The 11,785-nt window shown below is 35.2% G+C and overlaps 1 protein-coding gene across 1 annotated transcript in view; it reads right to left on the bottom strand.

The window, feature by feature from the left end:
• Window positions 1-3,896: 3,896 nt before the first annotated feature.
• Window positions 3,897-11,785, bottom strand: part of GABRG1 (gamma-aminobutyric acid type A receptor gamma1 subunit) — a 50,194-nt gene continuing 42,305 nt past the window's right edge. Inside the window, exons 6-9 of the mRNA XM_010710219.2 lie at window positions 10,972-11,109; window positions 10,723-10,875; window positions 7,765-7,976; window positions 3,897-5,343 (exon numbers count right to left, since the gene is read on the bottom strand). Coding sequence (XP_010708521.1) covers window positions 5,065-5,343; window positions 7,765-7,976; window positions 10,723-10,875; window positions 10,972-11,109 — 782 coding nt within the window. The 3' untranslated portion in view covers window positions 3,897-5,064. The remainder of the gene's footprint in view (window positions 5,344-7,764; window positions 7,977-10,722; window positions 10,876-10,971; window positions 11,110-11,785) is intronic.

Below are 11,785 nucleotides of genomic sequence, written 5' to 3'. Positions count from 1 at the left end.
ATAAGTCATTCATAGAATCATAGAATTTCTCAGGTTGGAAAAGACCTTAAAGATCATAGAGTCCAACCACAACCTAACCATACTACCCTAACAACCCTCCACTAAATAATGTCCCAAGCACCACATCCAAATACAGCCAGAGATGGTGACTCAACCACCTCCCTGGGGAGCCTATTCCAGTGCTCAACCACCCTTTCTGTAAAGAAGTGTTTCCTGATATCCAACCTAAACTTACCCTGGTGCAACTTAAGGCCATTTCCCCTTGTCCTGTCACCTGTCACCAGTGAGAAGAGACCAACCGTGCTCTTGCTAAACACCTTTCAGATATTGGAAGAGAGCAATAAGTTCTCCCCTCAGCCTCCTTTTCCCCAGACTAAACAGCCCCAGTTCCGTCAGTCTCTCCTCTTAGGGCATATTCTCCAAGCCCTTCACAAGCCTTGCTGCTCTTCTTTGGACCTGCTCCAGCACCTCAATGTCCTTTCTGTACTGAGGTGCCCAAAGCTGATCACAGTTCTTGAAGTGAGGCCTCACCAATGCCGAGTACAGGGGCAGGATGACTTCCCTAGTCAGATCCATAGAACTGGATTCTGGAATCACCTCCATCCCAATTTTTTTTTCCCCACTATCTTCACAGCAGTTCTCAACTGAATGAAATACGTCCATCACAAGAAGTCATCCTTTCTGCCTCCATCTACAAGCTTCAACCACTTGTCTTGGAGGAGAACAAATGATCGAGTGTATCAGCAATCAGATGAGCCTATCCATCTGACTGAAATATTAACATAGGGAAAAGTACAATAAAACATATTTTTCAAGTTTGGCTCATCTAAAACAAGGCTTTACAATTGCTTTTGCTGGCACAAGTGAGACAGAAGAGACCACTGAAGAACAGATTGATCATTTCTTGACTTAAACCACTTGGGAAACAAGCTTCTGCTCTGAAAAAATGGATAGGTCTTTTCTACACCCTGCCTAACATTTTGTCTTTCTCAGTGAGACAGTCTTCCCTGTGCCTTGTTCAGAGGGCCACATGGACTTTCACTGAGTTTTTTCAGAAATAAAAGCATAGTTGTTCTTTCTAATTCCTGGTTTCAGATTCTAATAAGCTGTAGTCTTGCTGAGGAATTCTATTTTGATTACTATTTTCAGTACTATAGTCACCACAAAATACAATTATACTTAAGAAAAAATGAAATGATGAACACTTAATATAACTGAGGAGAACTGCAATGACTTTAAAACAAAATTATAAAAATGATTTTTTTTAATGTAAATTGCATGTATTTGCATTAATCCTCAGTTATGTGGAAACAGTAAACAGAAATGGTGATTGATAAAATTAAATAAAATATATCTTACATTATGCAGATAAATATTGAAATCCAGACTCCTGTTGGGCTTTCAATTGAAAGGCCAAGGGTGCTTACAGATTGCAGAGTTCAGATACCAATTTTAAACAAATCCTTTACTAGCATATTAAATAAATCACAAAATTATAAGAACTCTGTTGGAGGTGATTCTCCTTCAAAGTCTTACACAAACGTGTGTATCTGAATGCCAGAAAACTGGATAAGGTTAAAGCCTTTGAAGCACATCAGTGTGTGAATATAAAATATGCTACCCAGAGCTCATGCTTTGGTTGCACCGCCACTGTTAGTACATTAAGCAGATGCACTCAGACACATAAGACATGCACTGAAAATCAGTGAGAACAGTCATAGACAAAAACTTACCAAAAACAACACACTGAGCTGTACTCACTACTAAAACAGACAAGTGGGGAACACAAAAATAGAAATATCAAGGAAACAACTTCTTTTTTTTTTTTTTAAGTAATACATTTCAGGAGATGCTGGCAATTTGTGCAGTATAAAATTTCTCCAGACTTGTTTCTCCCCTCTCTACCTTTCTGGAAATTTTTCCTCTATGTCCTTTTCTTTCAATGAGAAAATATTTTACTGAAGAGGCTCTGGTTCCCATCCTTGATGCTCAATCATTTGAGCTACTGAACACCCATTACTGAAATTAATGTAAATTAAGCATGCGTTAATGGCATCAATTCAGGATAAGATCAGTCTCTATGACATGACATAAACACATGCGTTTCTGAATTCTAGCTGTATTACAATATTGACTAGGAATAGGTTTAAGGACGTCCTTAACACAGTAGTGGTCAGAATAATATGACCCAAATATTGTAATCCCAGTTATCAGTAAATGAAATTTTATTCAAGTAGGTTTGAAAAATGGTTGCAGCATCCAAGCCTAAGTAACCACAGTCTCTGTTTCTTGCTTTTTTTTTTTTTTTTTAAATCACTTTGATTTCTTGGAATTGTTTACCTGCAGACTACAAAGAAAACACATAGGACTAAAACAGCACATTTATTACATGCCAAGTTACAGTTCACTGCATTCCCATTTCAATTTGCACTCACAATACTATGGGAAAGTGAAATGATATAATCAGAAACAAATGAAATACAAAGAAAAGTTTATCAACAGACAGAAGCAAGTTTATCTCTAAACTAAACAGCCACAACATTCAATACCTTTAATAATCTAATACATTGTTTAATAGAAATTTGTGATGAAAGACTTCTTATCCATCCCTTGCCAATTTGGGATATTTTCTGTTTTCCAGTTAAATCATTGGAGGCTGATTGGTAACTGACAACCAGATGAATAGAAAGAACTAACTGGATGTGCTGTGAAATTTGTATTTCCCTTGTAAAGTGCCAAGCTCTTTCAAATTCCCTTTGTTTAAAGGTGAATTAATGAAAGTCAGGAGCTCAAAAAAATTGGATCCTGTATTGCGTAGCAAGTAGATTGCCTTTCAAGTACACTGCCTTTCAAGTACACATTCAACATACTGCTACTGAAGCCACCTTCATCCTTCCTACAAAGGAATGTGTTTAGTGTGCTGTCAAAAAGCATCACACTGCGCTACGGAATTAAAACTGGCATATTTCCATTGTACTGAACATTTTCTGAAAATGAGACTATAAAGAAACAATAAGTTATTGCATCAGCATTGTTAGTGTTGTTGCACTTCTACTCTCAGACTAACAGTCAGAAGAAGTTGCTGCTCAGCAAGGTCATGCAACAAATAACATCTGCCAACCTCAACAGCAGACATTCAGACTCTCTCAACCACTTTCATATTTTGTTTGCTAAATAATGAAATAAAGCTTGCATTAAAATGGGATCTTCTCAGTAACACTTGCCTCCAGAATCACTGCAGATAATTTTGCATTCTTTATTAAACTTTGGAACTGAACAGTGCAGCAACATTTCACTTTTGTCATATCTTTTTATGTTTGTATCAATTTATATATGATAATACTCTAGTTCTTTTTCTGAGAAAAAAATCAGGAGGGAGCACATTTAACAGAAATAATTTGTGTGTGAGAGTGTATGTGGGGAGGGTGTACTTCCACGTATCATTTTCTATCATTAACCATTAATCATATATTTATCTCCAAACATCTTCATCTACAGCCAAATTTTAATCCCATTAATCCTCTTTAAAGATCTGTAAGGTCTTCTGTGTAATTCTGACTTTTAGTTAACACATATCTTAATTTTACAGGGATTTTTGCAAGCTCACTTGAGACTGGTTTCTTTCTGAGGAAGGAGGAAAGATCACATTTTTCCACAAAAATAGAAATGAGATACTAAATGCTGCAAGTCAGCAATAGTCAACACAGAGAAGTCCACCCAGAAAGACTACTACTACCAAAATATTCCTACCAAAGCAAACAGGAACTCTCATTACAGACTGGAGAAACAATTCTATGTTTTTGAGGGGATATATCCCATTATGGAGGAAGATCTGCAATACATAGGAATTATTGCGTGATCCCTGTAAAAGGGCTTTTCCTTTAGAAATATACTACTTTTTTTTTTTCTGATGGAATTGTATATGTCAAGGAGGTAATTATACAGCAATCCAGAACACAGTATCAGTAAATCTGACTTGACTTGGTTCAATGAGTAACATACGCAGTAACAAGCAGAACATACAAAACTGTACTGTATGCAAAGCATACCAGGTCACAAATTTTACCCTTAGGGATGGAGATTTAGCACAGTGGATTTTAACACAAGCCTGTAGCACTGTCAAAGGATTCTTCCTAATTCTGATGATACAAAGTCTGTTGAGCATAATTCCTTCTCTGTCCCTGAGTATGAATTAGACAAAGGAGAGGGAAATGGAGAGGATGTGAAAAGATTATCTGAATGGCCATAATCAATTATCCAACATTTGGCTTCCATGAAATTAGAGCAATGGCAAATAGGTAGGAATTTTTAAAGTTGTAGCCTTCTTGGAGAACTTTGAGGAACACACCACAGTGATATAACAGCAGATGGAGCACAGACATAAATGTCATAAATGTCATAATCAAAGGCTGAAAGCCAAAAGCTTACATCAATAGCCAGGATAAGACAAGCTCAGAAATACCTCTGTGGGCTTTTTGGTGATAAAACCATTTGTTGCTCTCATCTCTGCACTTTGTGTAAATATGAATGAGATTAACTATGATATCATTCTTTTTAACATACTGCAGAGAGTAAAAGTCTAGTTGAAAAATAGAAGTGTTTTTAACTTTTATCAGCTATTTAAAAATCAAGAATTAATAAAAATTATCATCTTATACATGAAATGGATGAGAATAACTAGTCCCATTTTATTAAGGCTTTCTATGTTAAACTGTAAGAGATGCTACAAAATTTATCAGTATTGTCATTTAGAATTAAAATTTAAAGATTTGACTGTCCAGTTCAACAACTTAGTCTCTCATCTGTGTATTTTGTTAGACCTGGACAAAAGTAGCTGTGTGTATAGATAAGTTAAATTTTAAGAGTTAATTTTTCAATTTTCATGTCAAAATACTGATATCATTTCTATTGTTAATCACAAGAGGGAGACTATATCAACATCTTGTTTCAAATTTTAAAAATATCTAATTTTAGTAATTTTAGATCAGATCTAAACTTTGACCATTCTCTGAAAAACATTAATGTCTGTTCAGTTCTTTTCTGAGTTTGTCTAGCCAGTAAAATTTATAGATAAAGATACCCAATCCAATAAACGAGATTAAACAATGCAAAGGCAGTTGGAAAGAAGATTCGAGAATAGGAGTCAATTTTTGCAACACGAATGTGTATTCTTCCTTCTCTCCAAGATCCTGTGCGGCAGTCTTCAAAACAACAAAAGAAGCTAGCACAGTCTTTCCCTTCTAGGCACTCATATCCATAATCATCATCACGTTCAGGGAGATGATTAATGTTATTAATTGAAATTAGTGTTGATCCAGGTCGAACAGCAATTGCAGATGGTTTCTTAAGAAAAAAAAGAAAAAAAAGGAAAAACGTGTTTTTGTTTTACCTTCAAATTAAATAATCCCATACAATTCCACAGCAAGGGCCAATGTAAGCAGATTCTTCAGTACAATATACAGAAATTCAAATGTTAGAGGAAAATAACATGAGGAGTTTTGCAAATTCTGAACTAGTCTATGCAATTAGCTCATGCGGGCAGAAGATCATGAATGCTTCCCACCTGCCATGGTGAAAACTGGGTTGTGCTGGAGATTGGGAATACTAGATAATTAGTTATACAGACAGGGTTAGATGATCCCATCTACATGACACAAAAGAACATTTTGAAGTAAGTCAAAGCTTGACAATTGGGTCATAAATAAGTGTTTAGGAAGGATATAATTATCACTACCAAGGGAATGATAGCTTTCCCATCATTTGGAATCTGTAGTATCAGATTGGATGTTTTTCTAGAAAATAAAATTTCACTAAGGCAAGCTAGTGGCATTAGGACAAAATCTCTGGTGAAGTTTTAGAGACTGATCCACAGGCCCTACACAGGCCTAACCCTCTGAGGGTAAATCGCTAAACAATATGCCCAGCCCATACATTAATACATAAAACACCTTAGGAGAATGCCATGAAAGTCAGTAAAAATCATTATTTTAGCTCTTAATTCTTGCTTCTACATTCCATGTGCGTAACAACCTCCTGAAATTCAGTTCAAACTGATTGAAATAGGTGCTAACGTTCATAAATAATTTTCACAGAAATATTTTGGGTTCGTTATTGCCTAGTACATAAACTACTTGCTTTCACCTTTCTCATGACTTTTTGCCTTCCCTTTTCCTGCATTATCACTGCCCATCTTTCCTCCTTTTATTATTTTGTTTCTTTGTGGATCTTTATACATCATCCCTGTTTTCCCAAGTATTCAAAAATATATTCTGTTTCCTTATTTATCCTTGTTTTAAATTCTAAACCCCAGAGCCTTTTTAGACTACTCTATTATCCTCTTGTACTATCATTTTTCCAGTCCCTTTTCACCTTTGACATCTTTTCTAAAATTTTCAGACTAAAATATGGTAGTTACATTAATACTACTCTTACATTTTCTCCTCTCTTTTCTTGAATCTCCATATTTTGCCATGTAATGAATAAAAACATTTAGAAATGATGCAGTCAGAGGAAGTAAGGAAGTGAGTTTACAGTGAAATAATTAACAAATCTTGCTACTGGAGTTTAGAAAATAATTTCTCATATAATTATACATGATAGACAAAGAAAAATATATAAAAAGCAAGAAGCCATATCATTTCAATCCTTGTATGTTTTAGGGACCAGTTGTCCCACTTCTAGGGAATTACTTTGACCAGTATGCAGATCTCTAGTAAAGGAATAACTTTATTCCTGTGGGGAAATTTACCACCAAATCTTGAGGAGATGGTGTTACAGCTGTGCAGTATCCACCATATTTTTTAATAGTCTAACTTCCTTTAATAAGTATTTTTACCAGAGGAAAATTCACACACTCTGCTGTTTCAACACTTCTTAGACATGATGACCTAGGGAGTTAATTATCGTCCTAAAGGGCCTCATTATTCTTTTCAGTCATGATAAAATACTGACAATACTAACAGCTGCTGTATTTGAGACATTACAAACAGGTCTTGTTTTTACATAACATAAAATTTCAGATGAAATTTGTTTTGAATTTACAAACTCATTGCTTTTAAGTAGATGCCTATTTGTTATTTTATTTCATCATCTGCTTGATTGTATATTGGCAACATTCAGCCCTCACCCAGGAAAGTCAACTAATATGATTTAATTATACAACTTCTTAGTTGATGAAATGATCTGGAAAAAGGGCTTTACAGCATTGGTCCTTCCTCTTATTCTTTCCCAAAGAAGATTACTATCAAGCCTCTAGTTTTCCAATGAAAAACCTATTTAACGCCTTTTTCTAAATGCTTTAATAATATAAACATGAATTTTAAATATTCATGCTGACAGATTCTTCAGAAATTCCAGTATTCTTACTGCATGTAGAGAAAATCTCTTAGATGGAATATTTATTCCTAGGATTTGTGAGGATTCATACCATACAAAGCTCAAATTGTGAACAAAGGAGGATCATTTTACTAGAAACATTAGAGCAAACGAACAAAAAAGATTTTTCAGAAACATTAAGCCCAAATAGTACTACCTTTACTGACACATGCTCCACAAACAGCTCAAGAAGCACCAAGGGCTTGGGAACAGCATGGAAAATTATCTATAAAGACTCTCTAAATTAGGCTCATATATTTTAATTCACTTATGAATGTAATGATCCAGAAATTTTGCAAGTTAATAGTCTTACAGAAAGTGAATATAAACTCCCAACCAATAAAGAACAAATTTCATGTTTTTGGTTCTTAATCATTTGACTAAACTTACTGATGGCTTAGGTTTTGCCTTCTTATCTTTTCCTTTGTCCCCTTTCCTGTTGCTAGTAAAGTAATGCAAGGTGCCATATTCCATCAAGGCAGCAAACACAAAAATGAAGCAAACTGAGACAAAAAGATCCATTGCTGTCACATAGGAGACTTTTGGAAGTGACTTCCTGGCAATTGTGCTCAATGTTGTCATGGTCAGCACCGTTGTAATACCTATTTAACAAGGAAAGTAGGAGACAGAGGGGGAAAAGGAGAGTATATTAATAATTCAAACATATTTTCACAGACAAAAAAAATCCTCATTAGTCAATAGCTCATTCATAAGGCATACAAGAACTGAGGCACAACAGAATTCACTTTAGATCACATCCACAGACAGCAGTGCTATTGCAAGAAGCCATCCCTATGGATCCAGAGGCCACTGTTAGATCATACAGAAGGTGGCTGGTTGTGTAACCCAGCATGGGGTGCGTCCCTGGGCTGCTGGCAAGCTTCAGGAAGCTCAAGAAGTGAAGTTGTCCATCATGACATCTTTGTAAACACCAACTTGTTAGGTAGCTACCTACTGTAGGAAGCTATGCTGTGGGGTTGGACTAGATGGCCTTCAGAGGTTCCTTCCTGCCTTATAATTCTGTGACTGTGACACATTAAGTTTAACACTTTAGTTTAAATTCCTTTAATTTTCAGCACACCCTGAAGAAATCAAGACACTGATAAAGTTTTTGTAATTTTATAAAACTTTTAAAGAAAGCATACATACAACAGATACAATAGACAAACTGGCACAAATAAACACATACATTTTATAAACAGATAAAAGACCTCTGGCTCTTGAAAGTTTAAAATATACGAAACCACACAAACAGAAAAAGATTTATTATATATAAATAACTTTAAAAACTAATTTTAAAAGTATTAGAAAAAGGAATAATTTTCTCAACTCTTTGCTTATGACACGTAGTAGGTCAAATTAAATGAATTTCATGGCCTTTCGTGTCTCATTCTCTAAATTATTAAATATATTTTTAATGTTGTGCCTTAATTCACATACAAGTTAATTAAATGAACAAGCTGGCCTTATTGGCATCATGTTTAGTGTCTTAACTGTACCACTCTTCACTGGTTTAATATTTAGAAGATGTTAATGCTTCCTTCTTGTAAGCTATGCTGTAGGCTTTTTTTCCTAGTAGTTCAAAATTAGGATGTGACCTTTCCTTTGGAGTGCAATACTTGAACACAAAAATAATAATTTTACTTATATGTCTAGGCTTACTGGAAAAAAAAAAGTGAAGTGTGACAATAGTCTATGGCTATGTCTTTCCAGTCAAAGCATGGAATCGGGAGTTGCTATTAGCTTATAGTACAGTAGGAAAACACTGGTGATTTTGCAACAGATTTCTCAAAGAAACTAAGAAAAAGGGCATGCAGATAATCACAGAGTTTTTTAAATGCTTTTCTCCCACTAGATCCTTTTGAGAATCACTTAGGTATTTCTTTGCATACTCAGATATTAAAATGCATTTAATCACCTTATACATTGGAAAGCCAATCTACCAGGATCCTTCAACATGCACGCAAGAAAAATTATCAAGAATTTTCAGTATACCAGGCTTCAACACAGTCTCCAGGTTGGAGGTGATACCCACCGTACTGAATTCTGTTCCAAGAAAAGGAAAGATGACATGGACTTTCCCAGTCCTCTTTATTTTGTAGATGGGAGAAAAACTTGAATTAACACAACTTCTAGCTTAAATTAATGTTGGCTTTCTTCTCTTAATCTCTCAGTCTTTCCCCCATCCTCTAAAATCACATCTTTTTGACTGGTAAATTCTTTTTCTGTACTAGAAAATCTGCATGTGAGAATAGTTACCCTATAATTTGCCAAACACTGACTTTTGAGCATTTACACATAAAAAAATCAGAAAACTGTCACTACTACTCTGAGAGTTGATTGTGTGCATCCTATGCCCTTCACACGTCTCTATCTGACACTTCGCCAAGGCAATACATGATTCCCAAGTGGTCAAACATAGGAGGCCAGAGCCACAGTAATCAGGTCAGCCAAGTTTGACAGTAACACTGAATTATAGAACAGAAGAACTTGCAAGATTAAAATAATATCTGTAATAAAAACAAGGTCCTGAAGGACAGCAATTTAAGCTTTTATAAGTTACATGCCTAACTCCTTGAAGTTCAACTTCAGTTGCAAATATTCTTTCTTGTCCTTAAAAGAGCAAAATAATTTACTTCATTTAAAAAAAAAAAGGCACAAACAAAAATCACACTAAAATTTTAAAGCAACAGTAACAGAACAAAAACAATACACATCTTCATAATTTTCCCCTGTGTAGTATGCTCCATAATGCTAAGTGAAGTTTAATCATACTTCTCAGACTAATCATTGCCATATTGCCATCCCTGGAGATGACAGAAATATAACATAGAAGAAAAAATATAAATATTTACGTAAGAAATAGTGAATCCACAAGGCTTGGATCACAGAATCCTTAAAGTTGGAAGAGATCTTTAAAGGTCATCTAGACCAACATCCCTGCAAGGAACAGGGAAATCCACAGCTAGATCCAGTTTCCCAGACCCCTGTCCAGCCTGGCCTTGAAATGCTCCAGGGATGAGGCATCCACCACATCTCTGGGCAACCTATTCCAGTGCCTCATCACTCTTGCTGTAAATCTTACCTAAACCTACTCTCTTTAAGCATGAAAATTTTCCCCTTGTCTTATATCACCACAGAAGCCTAAGATTTCCAGGCTCCTATTATAAACACTCCCTCCCTTAAATTCTCTTGTGACACCACAGCATGATTCTCCTACTCTTAACCTAGTAACTCAATAGAAAGGATGACCAATGGTCACAATCATTTAATTCAATTAATCCAGTGCTCACTGCAAATTTGTATTCCTGTTCCAGAACCCTCAAGGGTGACAACAAGCATCCTTACCCAGAGATGTCCTTGCAGGAACTGCATCCTTGTTAATCCAAAATGACACCCATGAAAGAACAACTGTGAGTATACAAGGAATGTACGTCTGGATAGTAAAATATCCCATACGTCTGCTGAGATCAAAGAAGATTGTCATAATAATATAATCACCTATGAATTAAGAAAACAATAATAATCTTGGATTATATCTGTTAGTTTTGTTGCACATAGATAATAAATGCCAAAATGCATAACACTTTGCCTTACCAGATAGGGTATGAGAAATCTCAGTTGTATTTCGCAGCCCTACAAACGCAAATTGGTACAATCTCCAGTATTTCGGATCTGCCACTTCAACAGAGGTTTTCTTCCATTTGTATTCAATTTCATTTCTGGGATATCCATCTAGAATAAAACAACAAATCAAGACTCTAGCCACAGCAAATTTCAAAGCATATATTGTGATCTCTGAAGTTGTTTGGAAATGAAACAATGGCTGTATATAAAGGGAATCGCAGAGCAAGAAAATCTATAATCCACTGTATCTATCTAAAATTTAATAGCAAAATAACTAGCCTCAATTTTAAGCCTCACTGTTAAGATCAGCCTAAAGTTTTGTAAATACAATTGTTTAGGAAATATCTGCACAATATTCTAGAATTAAGAATGAAAAAACAACTCAGAATCACCACTATGCATTAATGCGTGAATGCAATATACTTTAGCTTTAAAAAAAACACAAAGAGCTTAAAAGTACATATACTTCCGAGTATACAATATGACAAAATTTCTATTCCTCAGTATGGATTTTTGTGACCCGATTCATTGTTCAGTAATCCATCTGGAATTACAGCCTTCTTGATTTTTGTGTGCCTCACATGTTGAACCACATTATCTAGCACAAAAACAGGAATGAAATCAAGTAAAGCTCACTTGTATTTAATTGACAGACCTACGAAAGTTCATTTAGCATTCAGGAAGGAAGCATTAAATAAAATATTCATTTAAGAAGATTCACTCAAGTTTGATTTCATTGCCTTTTAGGTTTCACATTTAAGAATAAATTGTTTAGCTATGTTCA

This window comes from Meleagris gallopavo, chromosome 4, assembly GCF_000146605.3.
Source record: "Meleagris gallopavo isolate NT-WF06-2002-E0010 breed Aviagen turkey brand Nicholas breeding stock chromosome 4, Turkey_5.1, whole genome shotgun sequence".
In the NCBI taxonomy this organism is placed as follows: Eukaryota; Metazoa; Chordata; class Aves; order Galliformes; family Phasianidae; genus Meleagris; species Meleagris gallopavo.
The sequence above is the reverse complement of the archived record's forward strand: the minus strand, read 5'-3'. Positions and strand labels throughout refer to the sequence as shown.